Source organism: Dermacentor andersoni, chromosome 8 (genome assembly GCF_023375885.2).
Source record: "Dermacentor andersoni chromosome 8, qqDerAnde1_hic_scaffold, whole genome shotgun sequence".
Taxonomy (NCBI): Eukaryota; Metazoa; Arthropoda; class Arachnida; order Ixodida; family Ixodidae; genus Dermacentor; species Dermacentor andersoni.
The window spans coordinates 73,156,152-73,175,592 of record NC_092821.1 but is presented as its reverse complement, the minus strand read 5'-3'; the positions used below and the strand labels follow the sequence as shown (position 1 = coordinate 73,175,592).

At 45.3% G+C, this 19,441-nt stretch overlaps 1 protein-coding gene across 1 annotated transcript in view; it reads left to right on the top strand.

Moving 5' to 3' along the window:
• Positions 1-19,441, top strand: part of LOC126538844 (transmembrane channel-like protein 5) — a 69,672-nt gene that overhangs the window by 31,540 nt on the left and 18,691 nt on the right. Inside the window, exons 9-13 of the mRNA XM_050185565.3 lie at positions 4,808-4,958; positions 8,267-8,428; positions 12,985-13,127; positions 16,680-16,743; positions 18,905-19,113. Coding sequence (XP_050041522.1) covers positions 4,808-4,958; positions 8,267-8,428; positions 12,985-13,127; positions 16,680-16,743; positions 18,905-19,113 — 729 coding nt within the window. The remainder of the gene's footprint in view (positions 1-4,807; positions 4,959-8,266; positions 8,429-12,984; positions 13,128-16,679; positions 16,744-18,904; positions 19,114-19,441) is intronic.

Sequence of the window (19,441 nt, the reverse complement as noted above, 5' to 3'; positions counted from 1 at the left end):
CTGTGTTTAAAGGTAAATCATTATCAATAACATGCATACGTACCCCTCGAAAGCTAGGTGCTCAAAGCAAGCTTCTCAAAAAGGGCTGCTATGCTGCCTCTCCCCCCTCAGTTTCATCTCAGCGGCATTTTACAAATTTCAATGTTGACAGGTTGGTAGGTATGAGTAACAAACCCTTCTTCTCTCCAAGTAAAAGCAAAGAATGTTTTGGAAGACTACTTACCCGCCTAAACTGATTAATTGAGGAGCACTCTTTAGTATCTCTTTAAGCAGGGAACTTTGTGGCATACTGCATTTGTGAAGTGCACGACTCCTTTCTCTTATCGTCAAACCTCTGCCCGCCTTACTATTTTTCTTTGAAGTCGTGGGCTAAATAAGTCTGCCCACTCTTGCTTGTTCTAAATCTGACAAGCAGATTTAGAACAAGCCAGAGTTATGTAATGATTCAAATGAGCAGTATGACACAGTTGGATAAAAAAAACATTAACCAGGAAAACAGATGAGGCGCGTACTGTACTTTGAGGTGAACAAGTGTTATTCAAGGTGACAAACTTCAAAGTCAAACATTTGAGATGCCCGGCAGGGTGACTACAGGCTAGTAGTTGCAAAACACTGTATTCTGGCAAGCAAAAATGCATGCTTTTGCAATCTGGCACAATTAGAAAATTGTTTCAACCTAGTTTCCATTTGGAGCCACCATTAGTAGTGCGAAATTCTTTTGAAAACACAAGAGTGGTGCAGTGACATAAAGAGAGCATTTATGGCTCTATAGGTTCCAATAATGTCAGCTATCAAAATACGAAGAATTAGTTCCTCAGTGACACTGTACTGATGAAATTGAGCAAGTTTTATTCAACTCGCGAGGCTGCAATCCAGTGTTGTCGCGACACATTTGGCTTTCGGTTTGCACATTCGTAGTGAGCAATCATTGGAGTAGGACATCATTTTGTGTTCACCTGACCGCAGTGCAGCGAGGAGATCAAAACATTTGTCCAGAATTGTGCTGCAACAATAACAACACGGGAGGACAGACGCACTTCCATCAGCATATTCGCGTCGTTTCTATCACCCAAGTTCTCGTTGCTGCTGCACCACGGTGGACATTTTTTCATAATTTGCAAGTGTGCTCCTCTGCACTGCACATTTGCCGAACCAGTGCTGGCACCGGTCATCGTTTAAGTGAAGACAGAAGTGCTAGCTGCATGCGCTGGGGCTTGTCTCTTGCACATGGTTTCATCACGAGAGACGCATTGACATTTTCCTTGTCACAATACAAGCAAACTGTGCTTGTACGCGGTGTTTTCTGAAATGACTTGAGCCGCCGTTACTTGGGCAAACTGTCTCGCGGGAAAGCTAGTTTCACAATTACGAAGAGGGTCTAGTCTGTTCAAAAACGTGCACCGGCTTGGCCAGCAACGTCTTGTTGAGATAAGGAGAGAGCCGCAGGAGTTGCAGCCAAAGAAAATGGTCGCTTTCAGCAAAGCGATGGTCGCTTTCTGAAGTGCTTGTGCTGTGTTACCGTTTGCTGACAAATGCGTGTGGAATGGCTCAGTGGTGTTTCTGTGACTGTCTTGTTTGTGTGATCGTGTTTTCTTGTCTTCTTCTCTCCTGCCTCAGCCACGGATGGTTGCCTGTAAGTTTTTCCTCCCTCTGCTGTTTCTGTGGCCCTCCACCTTTATGAATTAGGTTTCTGAAAAAAAACTTTAAAAAGAAATGCTGCCATGACTTGCATGACCTAATAAATTACAGTAATGATTAGAAGAAAGATAAGGTAAAAGCAGCATGTGAACTTGAAAGGGTTTAAAAAATTCGTAGATTAAAAGCTAATAAATTATAAAAGAATCTTTCATCTGTGTACGTGCCATTGCAGTCACATAAATGATTGTAACAATAGCTGAACTTCATCACGATTTACATGAACGTTTACATGCAGCTTGGGTCTTTGAATTATGAGTAGTGCTGCCTGTCATGTTTTGTGTTCCTGTTGCACATATATTTTATGCCTCGGGAACAGAATCGCTTATAAGAGCCTCCGTGTTGCTACGGATAAGAAATGAATCGTTATGTTTAAGAACTTCCTGTTTGTGTCAATATAAAATTTTGATGTTTTCCATAAGCTTATTCCTACGATGTTTGTGTTTAGCCAGTAAATTTCTCACTGAATTCCTACTTGCTTGAGTAACATAAAAGTTTAGGCTTAGTTGGTAACTGCAATTCACGCCATATTTTAACATTAAATCAACAAATAATGATTACAAGCATGTGCACTGATGTTACATTCAAGAGATGACACAAGTAGTACAGTGGAATCTCGATAGTTCGAAATCTCTTAATTCTAATTGACGGATAATTTAGCTGCTCTGTTGGTCCCCAAGAAAGTCGCCTATGTATTTTAATAAGAAAAACTCCGGTGAATTTGAACTCTAAAAGCCACGCCACAGTTATTTCAAACAAAATCTCCCACGCCCATGCACCGCTTATCGGACAAACCCGAGCCGAAGGTGAAGATTCAATGCATCTCTGGTTGCTATAATGTCCCGTGGTGTAAAAATGACTAGGAAAGACGCACGGGAAGCCGAGACAATACCAGAGCAAGCAGCCTAGCCTTCTTTTCCATCCAATGTAAAAGCAGCAGGGAAGGGCCCCAGAGTGCGCTTGATCACGCTCACCTATGCGCGCTCACCTCCTGGTGCAGTCGACTGTCAAGTCACAAATGGCAGCTTATTGTTAAACTTGACATGGAAAGCGTATAATCACAATCATCAGAGAGCATTCTGCAAGTATATGTACTAACCTTTTTTGTCAAACACTTTCACAACATGATAAGGAAGCTTGAGAAGAAGTTTAGGACCGTGCAGCGAGCGATAGAACAAAAAATGATAGGCTGAATGTTCAGAGACAGGAAGACTGCAATGTGAGTTAGGGAGCAGACAGGTGTAGCTGGTATTCTGGTTGTGTGCGAGCATTAGTGGCATTTGGCTAGTCCTGCATTGCATAAAGTAGACAACCAGTAATCCATTGCAGTAACAGAACGGTTCCAATGGTTGGAAACTCAGTCAAGAATGGCAGAAGATTATGGTGGTGTGATGAGATTACCACAGGGACTCTGTGGGCCACACAGATCCATTTGACAGGCTGAAAGGGTTCAGGGCCCACAAGGCTCGGCTCGCTTATCTTATTGATAATGCGGCCAGAGCGTTTGCTATGACCACTGATGAAGCGCAATAAGAAATGGCATTGTTGAAGGCATCGGAAATTCCTTGTTAAGAAACGGCATCAGAAATTTCTTGCAGTGGCGTAGCTAGGTCGTCTGGCACCCGGGGCCCATAGGTCTTTTGTCACCCCCCCCCCCCCCCCCCCCCCCCGGTTGTAGCCGGCGGAAAGAGGTGTCTTCAGACGTATATGACACCCCCCCCCCCCACTGGCCCCTTGCACCCGGGGCCCACGGCCCCCCGGCCCCCCCTGTTGCTACGCTACTGATTTCTTGTCTCTGCTAATGTAGTGCGCGGATCCACAAACTTAGAAATGCAAAGCACAGCGAATAAGCAAACTGACGGCGCTCCACGCAGAATTGAACATGCATCTTACAGAGGCCACATGTACATTCTCGTGCTTATCACGCTTCATCAGAGGTCAGAGCAGTGGCGTAGTAACGGGGGGGGGGGGGGCATCAGGAGGCCATGGGCCCTAGGTGCCAGTTGGGGGGAAGGGGGGAGGTGTCACATATGTCTGAAGACCCCCTCTTTCCGCCGGCTTGACTGGGCATAAATGGTAAAGAATGCTCTGCAGCAGTCCAAGCTCACGTACCTAATATACCATATGTGTAGTGCTGCAGAATTGGCGGTTGCAGCTTTATCAACATCCTATGAAATAATTGCACGAATTTGCAGGCTAAAAAAATTTAATTTGCTAAGTGGTCGCTAAACTACTCGCCTTAGCGGAATGTTTCATGTGCTGTTTCGTGTGCGTTTCATGCGTGGTATCCAAACCGGCTGTGCTGGTCTCCCCCTCCCCTTCCCCGCCAAAAAATTTTAAATATCCTCACCTTCCTAAATACAACCAGGGGGCGGGCGGCAGGAGACCTATGGGCCCCAAGTTCCAGACAGCCTAGCTACACCACTGGGTCAGAGCGACTATCTGCCCACATTATCAATGAAATCGCAGCCGGCCATGAATGGTACATGATAAGAATGACGTAGAATCAAGCAGAATTGGGTACAAACTACTGTTCCTATCAATTTTTGGCAATATCGCAGCTGCTCAGCAAAGTATGGAAACGTTTGAGTGGTGACTTCTTCCCAACATTTTTGCAGTCGATATTTCGAGATGTGCGGAATACGGAACAAAAGAACTTCAAGATAAGAGGTGTAAAATACATGGAGTCAACACTGAGCCGGGAAAAAAATTTTGACTTAACCGGTATTTCAAGATATCGGAGTTCGAGTTAATGAGGGTTTGCTGTATTTCTGCATGTATGCACACATTTTTTTCTACCAGCTTCACTGCATTATTCTGTGTATAAGTGATGTCATCATCAGCAGACGTAATGTAATGGAGCACTGTTCACAACGTTGCACTGTCAGGACAGGGGCCTCCATTGAGTTACTGAAGCAGCAGCCTTTTGCTTTAGTCTGACTACTGGTCTTTTACTTTTTCTTTTCTATAACGAGTGGATGTTGAGCAAAGTGATGTGAACATATGCATTTATTTAATTAGTTGGCCGCTAGCATGCCAAAACTTTGGCAGCATCGCCTCTAGCTGAGGCACTGTTTGTGCTGACGTTTGTGTCGCGCTTCGCACCGTGCAGCCTGACCCGGTCGTACAAGCAAAACTACATCGAGACGTCGATAGGCGTAAAGGACGTGTACTGTGCCAAAGTGTTCTCAGCGTGGGACTTCAGCATTGCATCCCGTGAAGCGGCCATGCTCAAGTCGCGCAGCATCTACAACGAACTCAAGGTGAGCCCTCGCAGCTAGTTGGGCATGCAAATCGCGTTTTTTAACCACGCATTAAAGATCTCAAAGCCAAGTGCACTAAGTGCAAGCTTCACTTCAGGCATTCCCTGTTCGGATACACGTAAAATGCAGAAGCGCTGTCATTTGGCCGTCCCTTAGTGTAAGGCATTCCGCATTTGAGGACTAGAAAAGGCATACATGAATATCTTGTGAAATATCTATAAACATTCCACAGCTACCTTTGCTCTTCATAAGAAAAGCAGTAAAATATTTATAAACAAGGGTGTCGAGCGAAGAGACGCGATCTCCCTAATACGATTCACTGCATGCTTGGAATAAGTGTTCAAGCTGTTGGACTGGTAATGATCTGTTGTAAGGAGCAACGGGGAACATCTCAGCAACCTGAGGTTTGCAGATGGCGTTCAATATAAATGGCGGCGTTATGAATTAGGGAGTGATCGATGTAGGGATTGCATTCATCTATTTCGCTACAGTGCCATAGCGCAGTCCATTTTAAGCATAAGGGTGGTGTTGCGTTATAATTTCTCTTGAGCTTCACTCATGCAAGCCTCCACTTTTCCTTCCTCTCTCCTATGAGAGTGCTGTACGGTGGTGGGACCGTAAAACACTTGCTGTCTGCCCCCAAGGGGACCAGTGGCTCACCTGATGGGCCTCTTTGGGTGGTGTAAGGATTGAGGGGCTCAATCCCACCGTTTCGTAACCAGTTGTCAAGATTGGAGTCGGGCATGAATTAGAAGGTAGCTGGCCCATGCCGTCGTCCAACTTATCCACGCTGAGGACGTTGTTGAAGGGAAGGACTGCTTCTCATCGAGAACGAGGAATATGGGTTTATTTACAGTATCTACATAAGGACGTTGCAGTTCATCACTCTAGCATGACTGCGAGAGAAAGTACACTGAGCAGCCGCACAACAGCGGTTTATAAACACTCGATCCTCCCTCGATCCCTTTGTGAGGGAAACGTTCGACCAGGCACCGTAGACGAGGGCTTACGCACACACCTCTTTGCGCGACGTTCACGGTCCCCAACCGACGTCAGGCAGCCTTCGCAGAACACCTCCAAATCCGCGAGTGGAACACAACCTGCGCCGCCGGAGTACAGTCCCTATATAGCCACTGTAGCCGGAGCAAGGCGGAAGCGGAACTTCTATCGCCGAGTTACCCAAGATACCTTGCGTGTTGTCATTTCCTTCTGCTGTTTGATCCCAGCACTGCCGCACCGGTCACTTGTCTTTTCAGCGCCGTTCACGTGTTGTTATTTTAAAAGTGCGGAATGGATATCTCTCCAAGCGTGCAGCAGCTTTTGCTTCCTCACGAGTCGTGACTGGTGGCGCCTCCCAGCAGACAAGCGTGGTAAAGGAAATACGTCGCGCAGAGTTCCAGTCCACTCCGCCGATTTTGGCGGAGTGGACTTTTTCTTCTTCTGCTCTACGGAGTGACTATCGTTCTGAATCCACTCCGACTCTCTCATTGGAACACCTTACTCCCGCCCTCACTCTGTCATTGGAAGAAACTTGCTCCGAAACGAGCAGAAAAATTTGCTTGACTCCGTCATTGGAATTCAACATTAGAGACCCCCAACAGGAGTAGCTAATCTTCTGGTTGACATTCACCTCTTCGCTTCCACCCGTTTGGTGCTCCGCTGCACCTGGAGTTCCGCAGTGCATTTTCATGCTTCGTTCACTTTGTTCCGGATCATGAGAAAATCGCTATAAATTCTGCAGCAGATATTGCATTAACAAAATGCCTGTATTGTTTTATTCCCAGAAGGCTTTCACATCATATGCAGTAAAGAAAGTATAAAGTAAATATAGAAAAGTTTAAAATCTGCACGAATGCGAAGTGTAACTTTGCGTTTCTTGCACTTGGAATGCCTCTTGGACTTTTGGCTTGGCCCTTAAAAGCTAAGCACAGCCTCAAAGGGTTCTGCTAGACAGTGTTTGGTGGTATGTGCTGAAAAAGCAAAGCCCACTCGAAAGACTGTAATCTTTCTTTGAGCTCTGTGCTCTGGTTTCAATGGCTGCAACAGAGCAGAGTCTGGCTTACGGAAAGCTTTCAGTCGTCTTGATATCAGCTCTTGGTGAAAGCGTGGACAAGTAATGTTCATCTGGTTTGCAAAAACCCAAAACAACTGGAAAAAAGCCTGCAATTTGCTGCCATCTGCGAAAACTCGTCAGAACATCCGGTCTAAAGGCCGCCAGCATAGCACCGGCCACCTGCACTTTGACCTCCTCTGGCTTGGCCAGCTCAATGCCGGCTACGAAAGTGAATGGGTTAAAAGGAAACTAAGTTGAATTGAGAAGGCCTTATAATGCATAGGGTAGATAACTGTTGGTCTATTGTAGGTATAGAATGGGTGCCAAGGGAAGAGAAGCGTAGTAGAGGATGACTAGAGAACTAGGTGGTGGGTCAAAATTAAGAACTTTGCTGGCATAGGATGAGATCAGCTGACGCAAAACAAGGGTAATTGGAAAACGCTGGGTGAGGTCTTCGTCCTGCAATGAACACAAAAATAGGCTGATGATGGTAATTATGATTATGACCAGTTGATATTGATTATATTTGTTGGAATTAACAGAAAATTATAAATTGTAGGTACTCTTAGGAGCAGAATAGTACTTAGGATTTTTTTTTATTTTAGCAGGAACTGTAAAATGTCAGAAAACTTTGAAAACGTTGTGCAGCCAAGCTGACAACATTGTAACTATGCAATAGAAGCAGGCATTGCAGTTTTGTAAACAGAATTTACTGGAGAGTCCAAAGCGAAAGAAATAGATAGGTAATACATTGCTGTCGATTGTGCCAATAATTTGTGAACAAGACTTTTGTGAAACTAATGTAAATAACGTAACAACTTCATGTCAACTAAAAGCTTTTGCACAATTGTACACATCAAAGCTAGCTGTATATAATTTCATTTACCACTTAATCAAACCTTCACTTCACAGAGATTCCAATGTGTGTGTTGGATCTGCCTTTATTATTGTTATTATTATTATTAGTAGTAGTAGTAGTAGTAGTAGTAGTAGTAGTAGTAGTAGTAGTAGTAGTAGTAGTAGTAGTAGTAGTAGTAGTAGTACCTAACCGAACCGAAGTACCTTACGAACCTAACCATTCGTAACGCATAACTCCAATAGGTTATCCATAACCCATATAATGCAGCCATGGGGAATTCTCAAGTCTTCAGTCGGAGCCTGTTCTCCTACAGACTCGCAGAGTATTTGAGTGCGCCAACTGCTGTGCGTCCCCAACGTCTGCATCGCGCCAACATTGTCGACCGTCCACGTGCAGGAGCTGCTGTCAATGGAGCGGCGGGCTGTGGAGGCGCCGCCCACGTGGGGTGTCAGGATAGGCAAGTTCCTGGCCCGCGTTACTGTCAACCTGGTCATCCTGGCCATCATGGCGGGCTCCGGCACGCTCGTGTATCACCTGCTGTCCAAGAAATCTCTTGAGGTATGGCAGGAGGACCGTCGTCTGATATGGCAGTGGCTGTCAACAGGGACGTGCCCAATCCATTCACGGCGGCACGGTGGAGTGTGGCCATTGTAATAGCTCCACAGTCGGTGCATCCGTCCGTTCATCCATGTGTGCATGCGTGTGCACTGGGTGTTTTGCATAACTCTTATCAAATATATAAGATAGAGCAGTACTTTGTTTGCAAATGGGACTGTCGGCGTATCGTACGTGGCCATATTGAGTTACTCGGGATACTTCTTGTATTGAGTTTGGTTAGCTAATTAGTAAAGTTCTATTATGCAAGCTCCTAAGTATTTCTTTTAGGACATGAATGGTATTTAAGAATGTTGTAGAATGTTTAGAAGCACCCGCTAAAGTTGTCTCCGTGAGGTTATCTCCTGTGCAGCACATTGAGGAGGAAAGGATTCTGAGAAAGGTTCTGAAGAAAGTTAGCGAAATGCAAAAAAAAAAATGCGACATGACCGAGCACTTGCATAACTGGATTGCAGCCGCTATCAGTCACATTTCCAAGGAGCAATGTCCGCACGCCTGTCACACAAAAAGCAATCGGCTCCAAACCCTGGCATTCAGTGTAACCTGGGTAGCCTTGTCAGTGTCTTCGTTGTGAGAGTATAAACCCGCTACGATCCTAAGCGGTAAGCGCTAGGCCAGCATTAAGAGTACATCAAAACTATCTCATCAAACTCTTATTACAGGTACATGGCCTTTGTTCTTTAGAAACATGATTGATGGCAGCACTGCAATTATGTGTGCAAGCAAATAGTGACACAATTTCGTTTTCATATTTTGCTGGCACTTTTAGAGCCCAGAAAAGATACACGTAAAAGATGGCCTTATGGAAAAACAATTTCACTGTTTGCTTCTCAATATGCTTTATAACATTATGAAATATGATGGATGTTGCTGTTAGATAGGAACAGGAACACAAACAGCCATGAGAAAGCACTTTCTCATTTATACTTGTGTTTTTGTTGTTGCCTCATTAACCTTTGCAGTGTTGTGTCCCAATAATGCTATTTCAACTAGCCCCAACAAGAGCCTCCAATTTATTCCCCAAGGTGAATATCTAGAAACTTGCGTAATCGAACCTATCCATTTAGCTAACCAAACACACTACAAACAGTATTCTGTGTAACTCAAATCAGCTGAAGATGGTATGTCGTTGGTCAAATACCGGGTGCACGAGGTATTTGGGTACATAATGATGACTTCCGGAATAGCAATGATAATCACTCAAGAATTAAAATTACTCTCACATTTTTTTACATTGCTTCTTTTACTGCTCTTTTCCAAGGCTGTTGAATAAAAGTCTTTGGCATCAATCACTCATTAAATTCGACTTGGATGGCGGCTACATGCTTGGATCACATAGTTTGGGTTAACGTTGGGCAGTGCTTCCACAACAGCAGATTTTGGCTAGTTTTTAAAATTGCATGGCTGCTGGTTAGTCTCCTTCTGAGTGACACTGCTCATACGTAGCAGCGTAGCAGGTGTATATTGTGAACTGAGGAAGCCACGTTGACAGGGCGATGTGACCGCAAATGTTCACAGCCTTGATTCACGCAGGCCCTGGTGGAGCAAGCAGATCCATTACCTAGAAGTGGTGCATACTGGAATCATGCGCAGGAACATTGGCTGCTGACTCAGCCACTTGAAGCTGCTGAGCAGTGGCCATAAATGACCTTTCAGGGTGTTTCAGGGTGTTTTAAGTGTGCTAGTTAGGTGACGGAGAGGTTTGTGAAGACATAGTTAAGTATCTAGACAGATGCAACTGTTGATGCCCGTAGTGATTCGAAGCCGTTTCCTCACATACCTCACGGTACGACATACAGTTGAACCCCGCAATAACGAAGTCGGCAGGAAATGCGAAAAAATTTGCTGTCGCGAGAATTTCGTTGTTGCGAAAAGAGACAGCACAGATAGGTAATGCATCGCAGTACAAAACTTTACTGTCCAAATTCCGTTAGCCTACTTTGCAAGCTTTGCTCGAGGATATAGAACCGCATTGTTGACAGTACAAAGTGTGCCGCAAGTGCCAACCAGCAGCGGCAGTACTGCCGTAGCGCAGAATTCTCGGTCAACTGCTTTCGGAGATGCGATCACTTGCCGAGATTTTGCGTAACTCGGCACCGGACGCAGAGCAACAGCGCATGCAGCAGCATTTCTCCAGCGCACGCTGTTGCCCGTGGGCGCCGACGCGTCCGGTGCCGATCACAAAAGTGATCGTATCTCGTGTACGCGAAGGCAAACAATCGAGATAACGGCCCTTTTGCGCAAATCTACGTCCGGCGTAGAATCCGCACACGATGCCTGTCGGGTGGCACCAAAACCAGCGTTCTTGAAGCAAGGGATGGGTATTCCCAGACGATCGGTCACTCATGGCCCCACGCGTGACACTCCAGATGCCGCGACCACCATCTCAGGCGCCATAAACAATTCCACGTAGGTGGGACGTGGATTTCTTTGTTTTTGCTGCATTTTTCTCACCGAGGCACACATTACGCAATGCGCTGCTGCGATCGGGGATTGTTGTTCGAAACGCGTGACCAGATTGCATTCAGTCTCGCCTCACGCGATTGGCCTAGGCCTCACCGAGTCGTCAGCCGTGGGGAACGCAAAATGAACGCGCATTTCGAACAATGATCTACGATCTCGCCTGGTAGGCGTGCAAACACTGTCGTCACATGTCGGTAGCAACGTGCCTGCTGCTCATGGTGCCGCTTCAAACGGGTGATTAACAAACAAGATGGCAGCCATGACGTGTTTCCAGCGCACTGATCGCTTCCGGCGCTTGGTTGTTCTTGTGAACAAAAATGGCGGCGCCCACACAAGTGTAATGTGGTGATATTTTGCGCAATTTTAATGCAAAATAATCGCATTTGAGCACATTTTGGAGCCTGCTAGTCTTACACAATATGCAGAGTTACGTACCGACAAATTTCGTTGATGCGGGATTGCAGTACAGCTACATTTCGTTGCCGAGAGGTATGAAATGCATTGAATCCTATGGACGTTCGCCTGGGATACGAAAATGTTTCGTTGTCGCGAGAATTTTGTTGTTGCGGTATTTTGTTATCACGGGTTCCCACTGTACTCCTTTGTTTTAGTGTTGGTTCAAGTTATGCTGAACATCCATTACTAATTGTGCAATTACGGTATATGTGCATTTTGTTTCATTGTATTTTATTCTTTCATGTTAAAGGGTTTCCAGGTATGTTGCCTATACAGGCGCGACAGAATAGCTTGCAGAAGTGCAGAATAAAGCCAAAAACATTACGCAGATCTCACGCACTGTGGGGATCAGTTTAAGCGAAGCATTTGTTGATGTTTGTTAAAAACACCATTCTTGTTTAAATATTACAGTCGGATCTCGATAATTCTAACTTGAAGGGGCCCAATAATTTGTTCAAATGAGAACAGGTTCCAATTAAAAGAAAGACTTGTTTTTGAGGTATTCGTCCACCATAGCATGATGCACGAACGGTGCAAGTCGTCAAATATTGCGGTGCGCAAGCGCACAGTGAGCGAGGACCACAAAACTGCCCATGCCGGCCAACGCTCAGTTCCCAATAATGGCAGAAAATGAAACTTCAAGGAGCAGGCTAAGCTGGCGCCGGGCCGGTGGGGCTGGACAGACTGTCGGACATACCGGACAGACCGTCGAAGATGAGGGAGTTCAGAGAGAGGGCGAGGGGAGTCATTGCCATAGCTATCTGCTCCCTTTCCCTAGTGCGCTCGTCTCTGCTCCTCTACTATTTCTATAGCTGCACATGGCTGTCCATCCGCGGACCACATGCTGCATCTTGCAGGTAATCTTTGGCAAGTGCAAAGGTCGACCCAGTATGGTTGGTGCCTTCACGTGCATTTTGTTCTCGCGCATGTAGTGTTTGCAGTCACGTAATCTCATGTTTCTGAGGCACGATGCGAAGCGTTCCCTCACGCTGCGACAGCGAGCATTCTAGGTTGTCGAGTGATCTTTGCTTGAGCGTGCGAGGCACCGATAAAACCAGGAACCTTAGTTTGTGTAGTTGTCTGTTTGCTATTGGCATCAACGCTCTGCCTTTCTGGCAAAACTAAAACTTTTTTTTTTCTTTTTTTTTTCTCAGCACAAATGTCCGTATTTTTTTTCGCTTTTGTTTTCAATTTGAGAGCTCCATCTGATGACGGCTGCAGCCACTAAGTGCACTCAGCCATGGCATCCAAAACGTAAGGTGTCGGGCGATGCCACACGTCAATCTTAGACGCTGTGAGCCATGCCAATTCATTGCTCTTGGCGCAGTCTGCACCGCATGCGCTGGTGCTTACAACCACACTACTATGGCCCAACCTCCTTGGGGTTTCTTTATAAGTGATTACTGACAAGATACTACCCACCAAGAATGTTCTGCGAATTTGTGAAATTATTTTTACTGCTGAAACTTTGAATCCTCGAATAAACGAAATTTGCAGTTTAACAAAGTTCTTCGCTACAAGTACAACTTTGTTACATCGAGGTTCGACTGTACAGTAGGGCACAATGGCCACGCACGCAGACTGACATTCCCGTGCTGGGCGAGATGACGGTGTCCCTGACGGTGGGCGCGCTGTGCTTTGTGCTACCCACGCTGTTCCTGGCCCTGTCCCGGCTGGAGTTCATCGAGCAGGTCCAGACCAGGCTCTACCTCAACCTGTCCAGGTGCAGTCAGAGTTGATGCGCACATAAGTAGGGCTGAGCATCAACTAAGAAAATGTCACCCACCTAATTAAATCAAATTTAGAGCCCATGTTTGTGCACATTGATTTACGGGCACATTAGAAGTTGAAACGTTGATCCAGAGCTCTCTACTTCAGTGTCCCTCATAAACCGCTGTTCAGTTTTTAGGCACTAAACTGCACAATTAATGATTTTATTCAGAAATCTTTAATGAAATAATTAATCAATAAACTGTCCTAGCTAACTTACCCACAATAGCTATAATAGAAAAGAAAGATTGCCGTGGTGGGAATGCTGTGTCAATCTGCACCAACTAGAATTTGTTGCTCCATACTGCTCCAAAAGATTTTCTATTTTTTTTAAGGGGCCCTGAAGTACTTTTTGAATTTTTTGAACATAGTAAGAAAACATTTGCTGATCTGTTATAAAGGCTGCTGTGAACAGGTGAGACAAATATTACTTCACTGCGTGCAGCAGTGAATTTACAATCTCATGTCACAAACAGTTGGAAATCACTTGCTCTCGCATTTGCAATGTTGTCATGCAACTACATTGAAAGCAGCCAGACCTACAAACGCTATTGGCTGATTTTGTGATTGTGAGAGCACCTTCAGCAATGCATAATTGGTAATGTTGGCTTAAATAAATGAAAAATGTGTATGTCTGTCATCTCACAAGGAGGGAAAAACCATTTCATCTTTGCACTGCCGGTCTACACACATTTGTGCGTCGCTGCAACTGCTGCGCGAGGCTGCTCCAAGATAGCAGCAATGTGCTGCGTAGCGTAGCCTGCCACAGCCGCCGCGACAAACCGTTTTTGCCCCATCGCGGTGCTCACCTTTTGGCCGGAGCTTTGACCACTTGGCTTCTCCCCAGTGTAACTTCCAATGCACTAGCACAGATGAAAAGAGAGAGAAAGCTGAGTATCAGTGTGATAACTCCACTTGTAATTGAAGGATTCTGAAAATTTTTGCGGTGTGAGATTCGCGATACGACGTCCTTTAACAGTGAGGCCATTCTGTGATTAGCTAGAAAAGTGTTTCGGGGCCCCTTTAAATTGTGCCATTGCTGCACCGCATCATACATAGTTTCGCAAATGCAAAGGTTCGAAAGCTACCACACAGCACAACACAAAGCCTGCCACCACTGCATCCATTGGCCGCATTCATTTGTGGCGTCTCAGCTGGTGAGACAGACGTTGTGACTTCCAACAGAATCTAATTCAATCCCATTTTTATGCTCCAACTGGGAGGCTAAAGCCTACAGATGCAGGCTGAAAACAAGTGGTACATCCTACATATGCCTGTTCAAGCAGTGGAAGGCATTGAGGTGATACCACTTTTGCGTGGCTGTGCCAGATTAAATTTGATTTTCTTGCTTTCATCTCTGGGCATTTGCTTCCAACCATGCGGTATGGCCCTGTGTTAAAGAAAACACACAGTTAGAGTTCTGTCATCAGCGATTGCTTACATGGGCCATAATGGCCAAAGACAAATTTTTTATGCGCTAATAGATGTACGTCTACTCGATTATATCTTTCCAATAAAATGCAAAGAAAGGTTCCAGTGATAGTGGCTTCATTACTGGTTAGGTGGTTTCTTTAACAGTGGACTGTTCTGTACATTTGGTGACTCTGCTAACATCCCAAACCATGAGCATCAATAATTTCGGGTGCCCCATTAACTTTTGGCGTAATTTTTGTCATTGCAAATATGATTTTGCAATTTTGCTTTCTTATTTATTTATTTTTTTGCATGCTCGCATGACATTCACAATACTGAGAGAGAGAGGGAGAGAGTACAACGTTTATATACAAAATTTTGGAAGATTAGCGAGGGTTGGTTACACCCTTTCGCTCATACGCTGGAGGGGACTTCGGTTCCCTGGAGGGAGGTGGCCTCCAGCGCAGCGTTGATAATACTCAATTGGGTTTTCGGGTCTGAGCTAGCTGTGGTGGTGTCCCAGTTGTTCGCATTCTTGACATTTAATGCTTGCTCTTTCTTGGGGCATTGCCAAATTATGTGGAGGAGGTCTGAGACGCCACCGCAAAGGTTGCTGTGTGGATCGTAGATCTTTTGTTACATTCTGTGCATAGAGGCTGGCGTTGGAAACGTGCGCGTTTGCAGTGTCCTCCATGCCCATTCCTGTTTCTTATCTAATTCTTGATGTCCTCGTGGATACTTCTACCTGCCGAGTTTGTAGTGCTCGATAATTTCGTTGTAGCCGAGTAGCCGTTCTGCCGGGTTTTCGGCCGCTTCCATCTTCGTCTCCGCTTAGTCCTCTAACCCGGTATGTGAGTCCTCGGGCGAGGGCGTCAGCGGATTCGTTGCCGGGGAGATCTAAATTTGTGGGGGCCCATTTCTTTCTAACATTTGTGGGTATTGGATTTAGAAGTCTAAGTGCCTTTTTGCATATTATGCCGCCTGCGTAATTATAATCGCTGTCTTTGTCTCACTGATAATTCTTCTCTTACCTTCTATGTTGAGGACTCGGGCTGTTATGCATTCCTCCGCCTCTTGTATGGAATTGCTTGGAATGGTGGCTGTGACTTGGGTGTCCTCGAGCAAGTTGGTGGCCACTGCCACTGTGGCTTTTCTGCCATTGTACCAGGCAGCGTCCGCATATAATACCCGTCTATCGTATTTGCATGTTCTATGAAGGGCTTTTGCTCTTTCTCTTCTTCTCTCCAGATATGTCAGATGCATGTTTTTAGGGAGTGGGGAAACGATGAGTCTGCCCCCATTTCATTTGGCATGATGTCACATTCGTCTTTCCCTGCTATGAGCAGGTTGATCTTTATTTTCTCCAGGATGTTGCTACCTCTGTCCATGATTTTGGCTTCTAGCGCAAAGTAGGACACTCAGGACACTCCCGAAGGATGGCCCAACTGTCTATCCTTTTACCTCTGTCCAACTGTTTTAGTCTTGTGTATTGAGCTGGGGTATGTGCTTCTATGAACTCTTCTAAATCGTTGTGTAACCCCAGCACCAGTAATCTTCTGGTGCTCGTGGTTACTGCCAGGCTAAGTCCTTGCTTGCAAAGTTTTCGGATGAGTGCATTAATCTGGTTCATCTCATCTTTGTGCCATTTGATGTACGAAGCTTCGTGTGCTATTTGGCTGATTGTGAAAAGCTGGCTCAGCCTCAATGCGTTGCTGTCTTTCGTGCCCCGGTGTTTATTTGCCATCCTCTTAACCATTGTTGTGATTTGTGTCGTTTTCACTTGAATTTTTGAAATAATTTTCCCATTGTTGCTCTTTTCCCAAATATGTAGACCCAAAACCCGGATTTCTTTAGCTGCGGGTATTTCGCCTTCGCCAATCTTAATTTGTATGTCCGGTCTGTCTTTGCTACTCTTCCGGCCTCTAGAAGTGGGTGCATAAAAGAGAATTAATTTTTCTGGAGAGCATGCCAGGCCTTTAGTTTTGGCCCGGCGTTCTACCGTGGTTGCCGCTTTTTGCAGCGTGGCCTCGGTCTCTCCATTTCACGGTACTGCTCTCCAAACAAATTTATTAACAGCTGGCTTCCCTCTCAGGGTGACCTTGGCCAAAATGGTGCTCCTTGGCGTGCTCATGTACTTCTGGCTGGCCTCAAAGCAGGTGAGCTTCACATTGCACTTCCTGCACATGATGACTCGGCAGAATAATATCTGCCTAGGTTCACATCACTGAGCTCAGAGGTCTGGCATGAATCAGGAAGTGGGCCTTTCAACGCAGCAGCTGTGCCTGTATTGATCCCATTTTTTGAAGGAAGGTTACATGAGCACAGTGAAAAACAGAGGACAGCGACCATATCATTTTTGCAGTCGCCGCACTGTTTTACTGTGACAGTTGTCATGTGCTCCCATCATAGTGCTCATCAACCTTTATATGTGTGTGCTTTCAAGTTTGCAAAAAGTAAAGATGTCTTGTAGGACCAGTGGCCTCGTGTTGCAAAATTCTCGATAACATGTCTACGTTGAGACATTTTTTGGTCTACCAATGTTGAGATTTAGTCAAAGTCTTATAGCAGTTAACGAGATAGTATACACATTTCATTTATTCTTATATCTTAGAAGGCTCCTCATGAAAAAAAATTAAGTTTAGAATGTTTGTCATCATTTTCATTCTCTTTTATTGAAGAACTCCAACAGTTGCAAGTCTTTGAAGGTGACACTCAGAGGAATGTTTTTCTAAAAGTTTTCTTCAAGGTCTTGTAACTATTTTTCTGGGTTAGACAGAACTATGAGTTTATTCTTATTGGATTTCTTGAAAGATGCAGAAGTCATTGATGCCCTGTACAACGAAATCCGAGAAACTGATATTTTGCGAATGTTGGAAAATAAAGTATGGGATGCCTGTATTAGGTTAGAACCAAATGAGATAAACAAAAATGGGCCTCATATTGGGAAAAACAACATAAAAGTCAGAAACCATAAGTAAGAAAGTAAAGTTTTTTTTTTAATTTCTGGTATAGACCAGAAGACCCAACAAAAGAGTGTTGGGTCTATCATCTGAATAACATGTTTTAATTTACAAATACAGTTAAACCTCAATATAACGGACTTCAGTATAACAAAATTCACGATATAATGTAGTATTTAACTTTTCATAACATCTTGTCCATAGAACACCATATATTTAGAACTTCAATATTACGAGGCGTGTTTGTATGCGATTTCAATATAACGAAATTTCACTGCCACGGCAAAGGAATGCCGAGACGATAAATGGAAACTTCTGATGACCTAGAGAGTCAGATAATTGAATTACAAGCGGCTGCTTGCAAACGCACCTCTCAAATCGACCGCGGCGCGACAAGAGCGACGCCCGAAGTAGAACCACATCGTGTTCCGCATAAAGTCCAAGTGCAGTGAGGTCTTATTGCGCCCCTCGCACTGTGTGCTTTAGGTGCACGGGTGAGACAAGATGGTGGCTTCACGAATGCCACCTTCCAGCACAAGCAGATAGAAAGAGGGAAGGGAGTGAGCTCGCAACAACACGATCAAGCGCACACGAGGAGGCGGAGTTAAGTTGGTGCACGTCTCGATTTCTGGTGCACGTCTTGGCCGTGGCTGCGTGTGGCTGTAGGTGTAGCTGAGCACATAAGCAGCCTTGCACTCTGCTTTAGAAGTAATCTGCCGCGTGTGCGAAGAGCGGGTATGCTGAGACCAGACGGCTTGGCACAATGTAAGCTGTCTTACCACACATTTGGTATTGGAGGTTGCATAATCTCGAGTTTTGGTAACCCGTTGGAGCGAGAGAGGCAGACGAAGCATTCGCTCCCCAGTGGGCACGACGCTGTCAGCCGTGGGGGCAGAGTGCACGCGAAAGCGTGGCTGGCTTCACTTAATTCGTACCGCCGAGAAAGTATTGTCGATGTACATGGCATGAAACCGTCTCATTCGTTGCTGACTCCCAAATTTATCAAAGTGAATTGTTTTCTCATTGAAAGTAGCGTTTTTCAATTGCCCGATAATTCGGAAAATTTGCAGCCCCTTCCCGTATAAGAAAACTCGATTGGCGGCTGTAGTTATTTGCATAAAAGGTCCAATTTCAATAGAACAAAATTTCAATATAACAAAGCAAATTGCCTATTTTACTGACTTCGTTAAATCAAGGTTTAACTGTAATTTCCTCAATGTCTTATTCATTCAGCATTGCTCCATAGTGCTTATTTAAAGCAGCGCTGGCAGCTGTTCACTGCCTGCAATGCGCAGCCTTTGAAGACTGCTCAGATTTTATCAACATTAGCTCTGCTCTGCCCGGTTCCTTCCCTCAGCACCGGGAACGATGCTGGGAGAGCCAGCTGGGCCAGGAGCTGTACCGGCTCCTGGTCGTCGACACAGCATTCGTCCTGCTCCTTACCACAGGCGTGGGTGAGGCTCTGCGCTCCGTCATCTACAAGCACCTAACACCACGTGTGGGGCCACCGGAGCTGGACATCGCGCACAACACGCTGGATCTCATCTACACACAGACACTTGTCTGGTGAGTCTCCAAGTCCTTGTGCCACTCCTGGTTCACTTCTCGTCCATTTATTACAGTGGAGCTGTATATGGCTGGGGTACCATAGAATTTTCACGTCAGCACACAGAAACTGTCATCATCAATGGCTCATAGCCCCCTAAGGCAGGGGCTACAAGCATTCAAAAAACGGAAGCGAACAGTGCTTACATTCTTTATAATCATGCATACAACATACACAACAGCACGTTCAAAATTTTCATCATCAATGGCTCATCCCCCATGAGCAAGCAAAAATTGCAATGGCTCATAGCCCCGGGGCGTAAGGTTCATGGCTACTCACTTTGCGTGG